This window comes from Cannabis sativa, chromosome 4, assembly GCF_029168945.1.
Source record: "Cannabis sativa cultivar Pink pepper isolate KNU-18-1 chromosome 4, ASM2916894v1, whole genome shotgun sequence".
NCBI classification, from domain to species: domain Eukaryota; kingdom Viridiplantae; phylum Streptophyta; class Magnoliopsida; order Rosales; family Cannabaceae; genus Cannabis; species Cannabis sativa.
The window spans coordinates 9,377,114-9,394,355 of record NC_083604.1 but is presented as its reverse complement, the minus strand read 5'-3'; the positions used below and the strand labels follow the sequence as shown (position 1 = coordinate 9,394,355).

Here is a 17,242-nt window from a genome sequence, read left to right as displayed (position 1 = left end):
GAAAAAACATGCTTGATGAGGTTATATGTTATCCACTAATTGAGAGAAAAGGCACCGACACTGGAAAGATATAAAGATGCTATGCTATGCTACTATGTCCTTTAAATATTGGCACAAAGAGATAAAAATAAGAGATAATTATATAAGTTATTATTTTTTTTTAAAAAGAAAATTATATTTTTACGTTTAAAGAATTTTCTTTTTTACATTTTTACGGTTTTTGATAAAACAACATGAAAACTACATGAAAATAACATCTAAATAATATCAAAACAACAATAAAAAATAACATACAGATAACAAAAAATCAACAATATGTTAGGGTTTATAAAACACTCAAGAAATATATATATCACAGATCTAAACATGTTTCTAAAAGTGCTTTAATATAAAAAAATCCTAAATCATAAATCTATAGAACCTTTGCTAAATTAAAGAAGAAGATGATGATAAAAGATGAGCGGAAGCACTAACCTGAAGCCATTGATGGAGATTGTAAAGAAGGTTTTGATCTTTCAAGAATACACTATTTTCTAAAGTATTTTTTCTGATGGAGAAGGAGAGAATACAGAAACCCAGTGTTTTTTAGGGACCACTACCTATTTATAGGCTCATTATATAATGAGTTTTGGATATTTATAATTTGGCCCCTCAACAAATTATAAATTAACTTATGGTATCTACACATTATTTCTATGACAATTTAATACCTTTTTGATACTCATACCATAATTGGTCACTTAATTTTGTATCAGACTACTTTATAATAGCATATACATTATACATATGTGCCCACATAGGATTTTTAATCCAACACAATAAATTAACAAAAGTACAATATAAAAATACCGTATTTTCTATAAATAAAATCAAAAAAATCGTAAAAATGTTTAAAATTCTGTGAAATCGTATTTTTTTAATTTTTTGTTGTTTTTGTATATTTGTGAAATAATCCTAAAAAATAAAAGAAATTACACTATATACTTTTTTTTTTCTAATTGATGCTTTTGATTTTTACTTTATTTTTTAAAATTTATTATGTTTACATTTTTTTTAGTTATTCTATCAATTTTATTTCTATCATTTCACGATAGTTTTCATTCTTCTTTAATTAAAATTTATCCCAACTTTCTTACAAATTTACCCATCTATTTATAACAAATACAAATCTATTATATTTGAAATTATGGCTTAATTATATGAGTATGAGAATAATTTGAGTGGTAAAAACAATATATTTGAATTAAATTTTATTTAAATATAAATTTAGTTAATTCATAAAAAAAGAAATATTTTCAACTTTTATATATATATCAGTGTTGTCTAACTAATAATGAGGTGTGGCATTTGGTTCAATTCAATTAAAGCTCCACTACTAATTCCACTATTGGTTCATCATCCCACAGTTCATTAATTTCACTTGGCTAATATATCATCAAAAAAGCTAGCCCGGAATTTTTTCAGCAACCGGAAATGGCAGAAGAAGTAGCTATACCGAATAAGAGTATTCTCAAATCACCAGCACTTCTAGAGGTATATATATATTAATTAATCCATTAATTGTTTAATATTTGGTAATTTGATTTTTGATGATTTCATTTGCATGCAGTACATCTATGAAACATATTGTTATCCAAGAGAACATGAGCAGTTGAAGGACCTTAGAGAAGCCACTGTCAAGAACTATAAACTACGGTGCTTTTTTTCTTGCCGGCCTCGATCTTTTCTTGTTAATTAATTTAATTTAAATTTGGGTTCATTTTTTTTTTATATATATGTATATAATTAATTGCAGGAGTCCGATGAGTGTGCCTGTGGATGAAGGACAGCTTATATCGATGTTTTTGAAAGTGATGAATGCAAAGAAGACTATTGAAGTTGGAGTCTTTACTGGCTATTCTCTTCTTACCACTGCTCTTGCTCTTCCTCATGATGCCAAAGTAAGATCTTATTTTTTTTTATAATAAAGTGACACATGCATGATTAAAGCCAATGTGATTTTGGTTGAGTGCAACTCACTACAATAGACTCTGTTCTTCTTTTTCTGCTTTTATTGTCTTTTGATCAAATCGGTCTGGTCTGCTCTGTTTCGGGGATACTATTAATCGGCGATCATTTTCTATAGTTCCTCGGGAAAGCCTTAGCCTCTTTCTCTTTTCTCAGTCTCAAAATGTAATGTTTCAAATTCGAATCGCCCACACCGAAGATGGCTCGGAAAGCTAGTCCCGTCGATGATTTCAGAGAGATCGCGATGGTGCGGTTCGATTTCGCAGTAAAGAATGATCAGTTACTGTCAAGATCGTGGAAGGTTGTGGATAATCTCGCCCAATGCTTAGGAGTATCAGAGATTTTGGATTCGATGAAAACGATGATTTTCTCTATATCTGAAACGGCTCTGGATTATGTGAGAGAATTCATTTTCAATGAATTGGGAATAGAATTGAAGAAAACTAAAACGCTAAACGACACCGTAAACTAAAGGAGCAACGGATGCAATCCAGATATTGAAAGGGAGCAACGGAGAGAGAGATATCGCGATGGAGGTGGTGGTTTCATAAAATATTCTATCCAATCTAATTTACACCATCTAATATAATCTAATTTGTATGTTAATAACACATTTAATTCAATTCAAACATATTTATAAAAAAAAATATAAAAATTAGATGTACAAATAATATTTTAATAGAAAGAAAATAATAATTTAAAAATTTAATACATATAATACAATTATATTTTAAAATTTAATAAATAAATATATATATTCTATTCTTATTTATATATTTTCTACGTATAATTTAAAATAAAATTAATATTTTTTTATACATATTATTTTTTTTTCTTTATTTGAATTTGTTATTTATTATTGGATAAATACTATTTTGTACCTTGTGTTTTGCAAAAGTTACCAATTAGATCATCTGTTTGTTAAATGAAAAAATAAATCATGTATTTCCAGAATAGTATAAATTAGACCCTGAACTGATTTTTTGTCAAAATAAAATTTAATAATAATATAATCTAAATGTGTTTATGACAAAACTTTTTACATTTTTTGTATCTGTTCGTGTTAGGAATTGTCTTCAAGTTGGTTATATTAAAAAAAAAGTTGTCGAAATTAAGCTCAAATTCATATTTTTACAATTTTAAAAAATATGTAGTCCATTTTGTCATTTAACAAAACAGAAGGTCCAATCAGTAACTTTTGCAAAACACAGGATTCAAAATGGTATTTATCTTTTATTATTTTATTTATTTTAATTTATTATTGAAGACATAAAATAATAATAATTTGTTTTATTTTGTTACTAGTTATGTGAAAAAAAATATTTTTTCATAAATATTAAATAATTTAATATTAAAAAGTAACAAATCCAAAATAATTAATCAAATCCGCACTTTTGAGGATTCGATTAGATTAGATTTGACATATTGTGCGGATTGGATTGTATTTGAACTATTGTGCGGATTGGATTTGAGCTATTGTGCTGATCGGATTGGATCCAAAAAATAAAATTCGCACTTAGTGCGGATTGAATGTAATATGAGCAAAATAATACAAATTGAATTAGATGAACACCCCTATGTAAAAAAGCGTCTAACAAAATAAAAAAATTATATATAAATATATAAAATAAAAAAAAAGTAAAAAATAATATAAAAATAAAAATGCTTACTAATTATCTGTTTATTGCTGAAATAAAATACAATTTTATTAAATGAGGTGTCAACTTTTTATAGGCTTCGACACACCCTATTAATAAAGTCTTTTCATCTTATATTTATATATATTGGATTATTTTAAAAGAACAAATTATTAATCCACCACAATTAGTTATCAATAATGAGATTTGAGTTAATTAATTTGTAGATAACAGCCATTGATCTAAATAGAGAAGCATATGAAGTTGGATTACCGTTCATTCAGAAAGCTGGTGTTGACCACAAAATAAATTTTATTGAGTCTGCAGCTTCTTCAGCCCTTGATGATCTCATTAACGATGTAAGTAATCTCATAATATATATAAACTAGGCAATATAGCCGCTCTTCGCGCAACTATTTTAAATTTATTTTAGTATAATAATTAAAAAAGAATTACTTATAAAATTATTAAATAATAATTTAAAAAATTAATCTAATATATAATAATATTAAAATTACACTATCGAATTATTTATTAAAAATAAAACCCAAAGAATTCTATTTTATTGATTAAGAAGTTTGAAATTTATATGAATAATGTATACATAGAATTTTAAATTTCTCTATCAAAAAATTATTAATAAAAAATAAAATAAATAAGATAGTATGGAGAAAAATTAGAGTATTATTATTATTATTATTATTTAAGTAAACATACTTTCTTGCAATCAATATTATTTATATCTCATCAATTATTTAAAGTTGTTGTCATGTCATTATATCTCACCCGTTGTCATTACCGTATTCCATTTATAGTTGTTGTTATTGTTATCCCCAATAAATTTACTCAATACATGATAATACAAATAAATAATATAATGAAGTGCTAATAAAGATGAAAAGATTAAAAGTTAAAACAAAAAAATAAATAAACACTACAATGTTATATCCATTGAAGCAAGATTAATAAGAGATAGTGTTAAAACTTTATAGGAAAAAAAAGATTAAAAATTGAGAAATTTATAAAGAAAGCATTTAAAATTAAGAGATCTTTATTATTAATAATAATAAATTTTACTAAAATATTAAAAATTAAAAAATGAGAAACGATATACGATATAAGTTAAATTACCATATATATAAGTTAAATTTTAATTTTATTATGTAACATATATATTATTTAAATTTAAATATTTTAAAAAATGACTTATTCTACATCATAAATAATTTGAAGTTATCGACAACGGTAAAGTCGTCGATTATAAAAAAAAAAGTTTATATTTCTCCAAATTATTGAGAAATATTTTGATAAAAAATCGATATTTTGATGCTGCTCATTCATGTCACTGCTACTGCTCATTATCTATCAAGAATTAAAAGTTGGTTAAACTCTTTAACACACACAAAAAGAATAAAACATGTTATAATACATCAAGAAATATATTATAAAATATAGAGAAAATAAATATCAATAAAAAATCGATATTTAATGTTGATCATTGATGTCACTGTTATTGTTCATTATCTGCCAAGAATTAAAAGTTGGTTAAACTCTTTAACACACACAAAAAGAATAAAACAGGTTATAATACATCAAGAAATATATTATAAAATATAGAGAAAATAAATATCAATAAAAAATCGATATTTAATGTTGATCATTGATGTCACTGTTATTGTTCATTATCTGCCAAGAATTAATAGTTGGTTAAAGTCTTTAACACACACAAACAAGAAAATAATAAAAATTAGAGAAAGATATGGAGAATTGACATTAAAAACAAAGATAAAATGCATTGAGAGAAAGAAAAATAAAGAGATGAAATTAGTTTTAGGTTTAGGATTAAGAGATGAAATTAGTTTTAGATTTAGGATTAAGAGATGAAATTAGTTTTAGATTTAGGATTATATATTTAAGGTTATATATGGGAAAAAAAAGATACGAAAATACATTAAAAAGAAAAAAAAATAGATATGTTTTAGTTTTTTAATTTTTTAATGTATTTTTTGTTAGATTTTTTTTTTTTTTTTAACTAATCCGTGGGATATATTTTTTTTAAAATAATATATAAATTAGTTACTTAATTGTCTTTAGGGATTTTTTTTAACTAAGCCGTAAAATATATATATATTTTTTAATTAATATAGGGAAAATATAAATTAGTTACTTAATTGTTTTTAGGGATTTTTATTATTATTTTAGATGATTAATATTTTTAAACTTATTAAAAAATTAAAAAGTGAGAGAATTAAGGAGAAAATAGATAGATGTATTTGGAGTAATTCTAAAGCGCCATGTCACCGTCTTATACTTCTCATTTATATATATATTGATGATTGATTGATACTAGGAAACAAACCGCACTTCGCGTGCGGTTGTATTTTGTTTAGTAATAATTAAAAAATCAAATTATATTAAATCAATTATAATATTTTTTAAAAGAAAATGCACCAATAAAACTCATTAATTAATAATAAAAATAGAGACAGGATTGTATCTAATCAAATTCAAATTTAAATGACGATATGTTATAGATGTGTTTAATTAATTTCTTTAATTTTTTTATAAATCATAATAGAACGTTATAAAAAAGATTAAAAAAAGACAATTAATAAATCTATAAAAATCATCATTGTATCTCACTTGTAGTCATATCATTGCATTTCACTTATAGTCGTCACTATCATTTCAATAAATTTGTTATACATAAAACAAATTACTTAAACAATAAGTTAATTACTCATTTTATACAAACGTTATAATGAAGAAAATATTTAAAATTAAACAATCCTTGAAAAGAAAAATAGACATCTAACAAAAAGACAATTAATTAATAAATCTATAGAGAACTCATTCTATAATTTTAAAACAGTTAGTATTACCGTATCTCACTTGTAGTCGTCACTACATTCAATATCAAAGTCATCGCTATAACTCATTTATAACCGTCACTATTATTCTTAATTGGGGTTAAGTATTCACTTTTATACCTAAGTGATATAAGTTTTTTGAAAAAAGAAACACTCACACTATTAAATATTGGAATAATCTTTTTGTGAGTGTTTACTGATTTTAACATTAGAATAATCTCGAATCTATAAATTAAATTATAAAATAATCAATGCATAATACAGTACATATATATGATATCTTTTGTGTTGTATTTATATAAAATATATTATAATTAATAATATATACACATAATTAAAATTTACTTAGGCTTAACTTCCTATAGATAAATATCAGCAAAGTAAGGTACGTAATAGGATTTTTAAAACGATTCTATTAACGTGGTTTCCTATAATTTCTAAAAAGAAGATAAAAGGAAAAAAAAAAGAAAAAAAAAATCAGACCAAGTATAATCCAAAAAAACAATTATATGTGAAGTCTTAAAAAAAAATTCAACACATGCAAAACAAAATAATTCACACATAAGCTTGAAAAAAGAGAAAAAAAGAAGTAACAACAGATGGCTAGCTAGAGTAAGAGAGTGACATAACAATTAATTGATAAAAATTAATTGATACCAACAATGAGAACTCTCAATGAATGAATCATGTCACAAGAAGGATCATGACTATTGAATTAGAGAAATCCATCCAAAAAGTAAAAAAAAAAAAAATTAATATATATGTATATTTAAAATAAGATAGTTGAAGGAAGCAAAAAAAAATTACAATTACTTTTTTAAACTGATAACCTCTATTGTTGTCGAAAAATATAAGAAAAAAAAAGTGATGGAAACGAAAGTACTTGGATTAGAAAAACAAAAAAGAAAATTCTATGTATATTATTTAAATTGTATTTAAAATAAAACTTAATTTTATGTGGTTTAAAATTAATTTGATATATATAGGATGAGTATCACGTTTATTGTTTTTTAAAAAAAGTAAAATGATAAATTTGACATTTTAGAATAAAATAAATAAATTTGGTACTTTATGAGCATGTTACGTTTTTTTTTTAAAAAAAAAACTAAAATAATAATAACAGTAATTAGATATTTATTTGTTTGTTATATTTTGAAATTTTATATTATAAATTTATGAAAAATATTAATTTATAATATTTTATATTACTTAAAAAATGTAAAAATTTGAGAAAGAGAATAGAGTAAAATAAAGTCATTTTAGAGTGCTACGTCATCCGGTTTATACTTCTCTTATATATAGATTTGTTTTATTTTTATTTTATTATTTTATTATATATAAATAATATTTTATTATTTTATTAAATATAAATAAAAAGTCACCCATTAATTTCTCATAAATTAAAAAAAATAATAAGCACACTTTATATAGAATAGATATTGATGTGATAATTATTTATAATTAATTAAATTTTTTTATTAAAAAAAAAAGGCAAAATAATTGAGGGTTCGTAATTGGTATGAGACAAGATTCAAATCTTGGATTTTTTTTTTTATTATTATTAGTAATATCATTGTTTATGATTTTTGTTTTTTTCGATAAGTATATTATGATTTTTGTTTCTTATAAAAATATTTGTTTATAAATTGTATACACTGGTCTTTTTAATTTTCGAATTAATAGACGACAACGAATAGAATATGAGTAGTGCACGCTGGTGCTTATTCTACAATCTTATCTTATATTAGTCTATATTTTATTTTGTACAGATAGGGTATATGTAAAAATATCGTAAATTTACTTTTTGTATAAAATATAGCTCAACTGTTACACTTCTTATTAAAGATAGTCTAAGTAAGATAGCTTAGTCATTATACCAAAACTGCTATCATGTGAATGTGATTAATATTCCTTTATTTACAAATATATGTTGTAAATACTAACTAAAATACATACATTTTTTTTTTCAAGGAAAAGATTACCCCTCGCCTCTATGTGGGTTCGAACATGCCCTCACCCTACCCTATAAACACTATTATTTATTAGTTAGACGGTTAAGCAAAAAAGTTATTAGTTATTGGTTAAGTAAAACAAAAAAGATACATGTATTTATGGTAATGTAAATTTTAGATCATAATAAATGTTGTGCAAAATATGTAAAATAATATTTATCAGGAAATGTTGATTTAACGACTCTTTGAAATTCTTCTGTTAAAGTTAACAGTTAACAGTTAAAACTAATACTGTTAAATCAATCAATTAATTATCTTTTTTTTGAAAAAAAAATTAAATATTTAAATTTAAATTATTTATTAAAATATAATTTAGATAATTATTTAAAAGTATGAACTAAATTACATAATATTTTAATATACAAATCTTAATTTAAATTTAAATTAACATTAATGATACTTTACAATAAATTTATTAGTTACATCGTTTAAAATTCTAAACTTATTTACTTATTTTATTGTTTAATAAAAATTAGTTAAATATATTTTTTTTATACTAGATTAATATTACGTGCAATACATGCATGTTATACTGATACTTATAATACATACATATGTATTTATATAAGTTTTTACTATAATATAATTACACTATTGGACAGGAAAAAGAAGTAGGGAGTTTTGACTTTGCATTTGTGGATGCTAATAAAGATGGGTACATAAAATATCACGAACAACTTGTAAAGCTGATTAAAATTGGAGGAGTGATTGCATACGATAATACCCTATGGTTTGGAACTGTGGCCCTTTCTGATGAAGACGAAATGGATGATTTTTTTAAGACAAATAGAAAAATCATAAGAGAGGTCAATACGTTTCTAGCCAATGATAATCGATTTGAGATATCGCTTGTTTCTATTGGAGATGGACTCACCATCTGTAGACGTCTCTACTGATTAAGAGATCCATTGCACACAATAGTAGTGTACTAATGTCATACTTTCTAAGGAAATTAACATTTTTATGAAGACCTTTCCAAACTTCCAAACTACGTAACAGTCCAAAATTAGTCGATATGTATCAATAATAAACGTACGTTTAAAATTCAAGTCTTATTTGTAATAAATGAGCTCCTTGATTGCTACTCTATTTTATTTTTTATTTTTGAAAAGATTGCTATCTATTTTTTTTTGGGTGAGACATAATAGTAAAGGATTAAAAAACATACGACTATGTAGATAAATATTCTTATTTTAAAATTTATAGTGAAATGATGATTTTATATAGTCTTTATTATTTAAATTATCTTTTGTCATATAAAATTTTTATGGTTCTATTTGGGAAATTTGATTTTTTATACTTACATATATCTAATATTTTATCCCTAAACTAATACATATCACTATTGAAATAATATGACCACTTTATTTAAAACTCAAAAATACCCCTCTCAAATGTAAGCATAAAAAATCAAATTTCCCTTCTATTTTTAATAATAATCAAATTATATATTTTTTTAAAAGAGTTAGAAACATAGAACTTAAATATAATGGTATATCGATATTAGTTTTGTTAAAATTATTTTTATTTTAAAGTTATGTTGATTTTTCTCTATAGGTTATTGTTGGATATCGTTGGTATAATATTTTGTTTTACAATATATTTCTTTTTTGTTGTATGATATATTATTATTCTTACATGATATTTATTTTTTATTTTATTATGTATAATAGTAGTATATATTTTGTAGGCATATATAATATTATATACATAAAATTTTTATGTTACTCATATTTTTAATAATATTCAATTTATATATTTTTTAAAAGACTTAGAAACATATAACTTAAATATAACGATATATCTATATTAGTTTTATTAAAATCGTTTTTAATTTAAATTATCTTGATTTTTGTATGGGTTATGGTGGGTTGTTGGTTAATATATTTTGTTATACAATATATTTTTTTTCTGTTCTATGATAAATTATTATTCTTATATGATATTTATTTTTTATTTTGTTATGTATAATGATAGTATATATTTTGTAGGCATATATAATATATACATTTGAATATATAATTTTATTGACATGTTATTTTTATACATTTTTAATTATATGGTATATCATTTATTTTATTTTAGATAATATTTAGTTTCTTATATACCATGGTGTTATATAATTTTATTGTCATGGTAAATTTATTTTAGTTGTAGTATATAATTTGGTTAGTATGGTATATATATATTTAGTAATATATATTTTTTTTTATTATTTTTGGTACATTTTATTTATTTTAGTGAATGGTATGCGTATTTTTTATTTTATGGTATATCATTTTTTTAAGATGATTTTTAATTTTTACTTTTTAACATACTTTTATTAGTGTGACATATAATATTAGTAGCATGTTATATATATTGATATATTAATTATTGTTATTATATATATTTAAAAATTAGCGTTTATAAATAAAAGGAAACTTAGACCTTATGGTGATTACATATAATGTTTGCTGGAATTGTTGATATCTTAACCATACTAGTTAAATTCCGAGTATACGTCCAATTAGTTGCATTAGGAGCCGCAAAGTAGAAATTACAACTAAAAAATGACTTAAAGAGTTCATTACATTAATGCATGTAGTTATCAATCCTCCAAATAGCACATGTCCCCCCTCAGAGTTTTGATGATTTTTTCATACTCACTCTTGATCAACACAAAATGGTATTTCAGAGAGGTTGTCGTCTCCAGGGCTAGAAGACAAGTTGCAGCTTCACCAATAAGGGGATTAGAGAAATTTAGTCTCTTTGTAGCAACCCAAAAAGTAGTTCCCAAGTGATCTCTAGCCAACACCGCTTCACACATTGCTCCACTTTCAACTCTAACATCACAGTTAATCTTGATCTAGTCTTCCGAGGGTAAGGACCAAAGGAGAGAAACACTAGTAGGAGGAGAGGGAATAAACAGTAGCCATAATTTGTATAACAATGAGTGATACAGTCAATATAATATTTGATACTATTCAAGTTATTGTTGTGTTCCTTATCGTTACGGGCACGCCAAATTATTTCTACCTCAATCGAAGCGTAGAGGAACACCTCATTAACATTAGCACCCTTCAACTTTAGCCCCCTACAAAATTGACCTGATCCCATACATGGCCACCTGACTCAATAACCAGCATAATGTCTCAGGGGAAGATCTCCACAAGTGAAAAGTAAAGTTGTAATGGAGGAAGAGATGTTCCATAGTTTCCTCATAAGGGGCCGGAAGTGTTATCAATTTACATTCTCTTGCTAGAAGAGAACAAATTGGAAGAACATTGGAAAGGATGATCTACTAAATAACTTTATGGCGCTCCAACACCTTATAATTCTACAATTTATTTCACAGGGAAGGAGCCACATCACAGGGAAGAGCTCAATCTAAAGCTTGGACCAAGTAGGAAGAATTGGTAGAGAAGGTTCCAGAATGTTTCTTGGTCCAAGCCCACCGATCTTCGCCTTGACCACTAGGCTTACCCCCTTCTAAATATTATGAACTGTCTCAACGTCAAAGAAGGAGTAGAGCTTTATGAGATCCTAGTCTCCAGTATCTAAAAGCAGGTTGTAACGCCCTAATGCTAAGGCACGCTACAGTATTTTTTCAAATATTGTGCAATCTTTGCTAATCAAAAAAATTTCTCGAAAAACGTGTCAAATTAAAACTTTTGCTTTAAATATTAAACTTTGTAATATAATATAATATTTACAAATTCCGGGATCCCGTTTTCAAACTTTGTAAAATATACTTTTTAAACTATACATTTCAAAATACATAACTTTCAGGTCGCACAGCGACTTTCAAAATATAACTCCCAGATGTCCCGAGACCGAACACTCCAGGTCGCGCCGCTTGACATGTACAACCTCACCCGAGCTCAGGTTCATTCTTGTTCAGCCTTCGCCTTTCCTTTACCTACACATGGAAGCAGAAACTGTGAGTCAACAGACTCAGTAAGAAATGCATATAACATACCATATAATTTCCGACCTGTAAATAGGCGCCCATACACCTATTTACAGAGCTTAACAGATGAGTATGAACGTTCAATACCAGGGTACAACCACTATACCACATACACATCGTACCTCACTGTACGAGTGTTGGTAGGGTTTACCCCGAACACTGAGTAACACTGAGTGATGTACCACACACCTTAGCATTTTCCCGTGCCCGTGTTGGTATCACTGTATCGTACTCACAGCCACAATAATCACTATACCAATGCACTCTATAACTTATTCATACAAGTGTTGGTAGTGCTTAACATAATTCAAGCATGCATATATAAACACATATACACACATTCAGATAATCACATCATACATTATACACAGTTCTTACCTGTTTTCCGAATTCAAGTGTGCTGGCCGACCTGAACGGAATTCACGTGCTAGATGGATGCCCTAATCACAATAATTGCAACACAGATGAGTGACTCGCTAAATCACTTTCCGGGATTTAAACTTGAAACTACAAGTTTCCCTATCGATAAACCTCATGGAAATACCCTAAATATCTCAAAATTGGCCAAAACTAGGGTTCTGGAATTTCCCCCAACAGGCAGACCGGTTCCCAACCGGAAATCCGGTTCTGGGTCACCATCCGGTCGACCGGTTGGTACAGGTCCCCCAGAACCGGAATTCCGGTTCTGTGCTGGGAACCCAAAAATCATCCCCCTTAACTCAATTCAATCCCAAACCTTACCAAACTCTCCAGTACACCTATACAATGCATAAACAATAGAATCCAGGCAGTAATTCGCAGAACAAACCAACAATACTTAACTTGCCATTAAAGCTCAAAGCTTGAGTTTCAAAACTCAAGCTTGCTTAAAACCAACATCAAGCAATAAAATCAGTTGCTAGGAACTTCAATCAACTCAAACCAACCCTAGAATTCGAACCCTAGGCACTTCAAACCTTAACAGCCCCTAATCCACAATATCACCAATTCAACCTAACTTTAAAACTTGAAAACTAAGAAGGGTTTCATTAGGGCTTACCTTAATTTGAATCTCCCAAGCTTTCTTTGCTGAAAACACCAAGAATCAACAGCCCTTCCCCCTTGGTTTATGCCCCAGCCGAAAGAGAAAAGAGAGAAAGAGAGAGTTCTCCTCAATTTTTGGTTTTTCTTTCTTTTTTTACAAAAATAAGATAAATGAGTAATAAGATTGATTCTTAGCTGAAATAACATGCTAGGTGTCACCAAAATAACCAGCCACCTAACCTCAAATAAACCAAATGACTAAATTGCCCTTTAGACTTAAAACTAGGGTATAATCAAAGCTAGGGGTAAAATGGTCAATTTCCACAACCCCGCTCAATCCCGATAATTTATTTTCTCTAAATTATTTCCCACTATGAAATAAGGTTCTAAACTTACCCATGTGATCAATCTAGCCATCCATCGCATTTTCCGTTGTCGCCGAGCAAAAATTACAAAATTAACATATTTCACATATAAGCTAAATAATACCCCTAGAGTTTAATAAAATCTCCAGAATTGAGAAATTATAACTCTAATATTTATTTCTAAATATTGGGGTCCACATTTTAAATTAATTCACAAATAATAATAAAATAATAAAAATTAGTGCTAATTGCCTTTACTAATCAACATTACTAGAGCGTTCATTACAATTATCCCCCCGTTAATAGGATTTCGTCCCCGAAATCTAACCTGAACAGTTCTGGATGTTGAGTCCTCATATCTGACTCCAATTCCCAGGTGGCTTCTTCCACCTTATTGTTCCTCCAGAGCACCTTAACTAGAGCAATAGTCTTGTTGCGAAGAACTTTTTCCTTTCTATCCAAAATCTGAACAGGTTGCTCTTCATAGGATAAGTCTGGTTGTAGTTCAAGGGCTTCATAACTCAAGACATGAGTCGGGTCCGACACGTATTTCCTTAACATAGAAATGTGAAATACGTCATGAACAGCCGATAACCCTGGTGGTAAGGCTAGCCGATATGCTACCTGCCCGACCTTCTCGAGTATCTGAAATGGCCCAATGAACCTAGGGCTTAACTTACCTTTCTTCCCGAAGCGCCTAATACCCTTCATTGGGGATACCCGCAGGAAAACATGTTCCCCTGCCTGAAATGTAACATCCCTGCGCTTCGGATCAGCATAACTTTTCTGCCTGCTTTGAGCAACAAGCATCCGAGCCTTAATCTTATCAATAGCTTCATTGGTCCTCTGCACTAACTCTGGACCCAAGTACTTCCTTTCTCCTGTCTCATCCCAATGAATAGGAGAACGACATTTTCTACCGTATAACATCTCATAGGGAGCCATCCTTATTGTACTCTGGTAGCTGTTATTGTAGGAGAATTCAATTAAAGGCAAGTACTTACTCCATGAACCCTCAAAGTCCATGACACAGGCTCGCAGTAGGTCTTCCAAAATCTGAATAGTTCTTTCTGACTGACCATCAGTCTGAGGGTGAAAGGCTGTACTAAACTTTAACTTGGTACCCATAGCCTTCTGAAGACTCACCCAAAACTTCGATGTGAACTTTGGATCCCTATCTGACATAATAGATTTAGGGGCTCTGTGGAGACGAACTATCTCCTTCACATACAATTCAGCGTACTGATCCACTGAATATGTAACTTTCACTGGTAGAAAGTGAGCCGACTTTGTGAATCTGTCCATGATGACCCATACTGAATCGTACATCCCCGTAGTTCTAGGCAAACCAGTTACGAAGTCCATTGCAATGTCCTCCCACTTCCATTCTGGAAGAACTAAAGGTTGTAGTAACCCTGCTGGCCTCTGATGTTCAGCTTGAATTTGCTGGCAGGTTAAGCACTTGGACACGTAGTCCACCACATCTTTCTTCATCCCATACCACCAGAAGTAGGGTTTCAAATCCTGATACATCTTGGTGGTTCCCGGATGCAACGAATAAGGCGTGGTGTGAGCTTCATCAAGTATTTCTTTCTTAAGCTCACCAACATTAGGAACACAAACTCGAGCTTTGTATAATAACATTCCACTGGTTGAGACTGAAAAGCCTCTAGGCCGACCAGTCATTACTTCGTCTCGAACCTTAACTAGCTCGGGATCTTCTAGCTGTGCTTTTCTGATTCTTTCCAACAGATCAGATTGGAGTGTTAAATTATGTAATTTCCCGACCACAAACTCAATCCCTGCACTAACCATTTCTGAAGCTAGTTGAGGGGCTATCATAACTGTGGTACAAATTTGCCCGGGACCTTTTCTGCTTAAAGCATCAGCCACAACGTTGGCTTTCCCGGGGTGATACAGTATTTCACAATCGTAGTCTTTAACCAATTCCAACCACCTTCTCTGCCTCATATTCAGATCTTTCTAGGTGAAACAGTATTTAACACTTTTATGATCAGTATAAATTTCACACTTTTCACCGTAAAGATAATGTCGCCATATCTTTAAAGCAAAAACTACAGCAGCGAGCTCTAAATCATGAGTTGGGTAACGCTGCTCATAATCCTTCAATTGATGAGAGGCATAGGCTATGACTCTGTCAGCTTGCATCAGAACACATCCCAGACCCTGTCTGGATGCATCACAATAAACCACAAATTTTTCATGATCTGATGGCAAAGCTAACACCGGAGCTGTTATCAAACGTTGCTTCAATTCCTGAAAGCTTGTCTCACACTTATCTGACCACACAAATCTCTGATTTTTCTTGGTCAATTCGGTTAGGGGCATAGAAAGTTTAGAAAATCCTTCGACGAAACGTCAATAATACCCTGCTAACCCGAGAAAACTTCGAACTTCCGTCACAAACTTAGGCCTCGGCCAATTCTTCACTGATTCTACCTTGTTTGGATCGACCATAATTCCATTCTTCCCAACAATATGACCCAGAAAGGACACCTCAGACAACCAGAATTCACACTTTTTGAACTTGGCATACAGCTTGTGATCCCTAAGTCGCTGTAACACCATTCGAAGATGATGCTCGTGCTCCTCTTCTGACTGAGAGTATACAAGAATGTCATCGATAAACACTATAACGCAGTTATCGAGGAAATCCTTGAATACCCTATTCATGAGATCCATGAAGGCTGCAGGAGCATTAGTCAATCCAAATGACATTACCAGAAACTCATAATGCCCATATCTGGTTCTAAAAGCAGTCTTCGGTATGTCCTCCTCCCGAATTCTAAGTTGATGATAACCAGACCGTAAATCAATCTTCGAAAACACTGTCTTTCCCTGAAGCTGATCGAACAGATCGTCGATCCTGGGCAACAGGTACTTGTTCTTAATCGTCAGCTTGTTAAGTTCCCGATAATCAATACACATTCTGAGGGTACCATCTTTCTTTTTCACAAAAAGAACCGGAGCTCCCCAGGGTGATACACTGGGTCGAATAAACCCAATATCAAGCATCCCCTGAAGTTGCAACTTAAGCTCCTTGAGTTCTGCTGGAGCCATCCTATATGGAGCTTTAGAAACAGGTTCGACTCCAGGTGCCAGATCAATTATAAAATCAATCTCTCGCTATGGCGGCAATCCCGGCAACTCCTCGGGAAACACATCAAGAAAATCTTTCACCACCCGGACTAACTCAGGCCCAAATGTTTCAGGTCTGCTGGAGTCAAATACCACCGCTAAAAATCCTACACAACCATTGCATAGTAAATCCCTAGCCCTCAGCACAGAAATAACCGGGATTCGAGACCCCTGAACTGATCCAACATAAACAAATGGATCTTCACCTTTCGGCTGA

General features: G+C 29.3%; 1 protein-coding gene across 1 annotated transcript; it reads left to right on the top strand.

Moving 5' to 3' along the window:
- Window positions 1-1,314: 1,314 nt before the first annotated feature.
- Window positions 1,315-9,615, top strand: LOC115712971 (flavonoid 3',5'-methyltransferase). Its single transcript, XM_030641416.2, has 5 exons — window positions 1,315-1,533; window positions 1,610-1,695; window positions 1,796-1,940; window positions 3,872-4,003; window positions 9,129-9,615. The coding sequence occupies exons 1-5, from the start codon at window positions 1,474-1,476 to the stop codon at window positions 9,420-9,422; spliced, it is 717 nt and encodes a 238-aa protein (XP_030497276.2). The 5' UTR covers window positions 1,315-1,473; the 3' UTR covers window positions 9,423-9,615.
- Window positions 9,616-17,242: the final 7,627 nt, after the last annotated feature.

Coding starts and splice junctions, on each gene's coding strand:
- LOC115712971 (XM_030641416.2), top strand. CDS start 1,474: ATGGCAGAAGAAGTAGCTATACCGAATAAGAGTATTCTCAAATCACCA. Junction 1,696..1,795: donor GTCAAGAACTATAAACTACG/GTGCTTTTTTTC, acceptor AATTAATTGCAG/GAGTCCGATGAGTGTGCCTG. Junction 1,941..3,871: donor CTCTTCCTCATGATGCCAAA/GTAAGATCTTAT, acceptor ATTAATTTGTAG/ATAACAGCCATTGATCTAAA.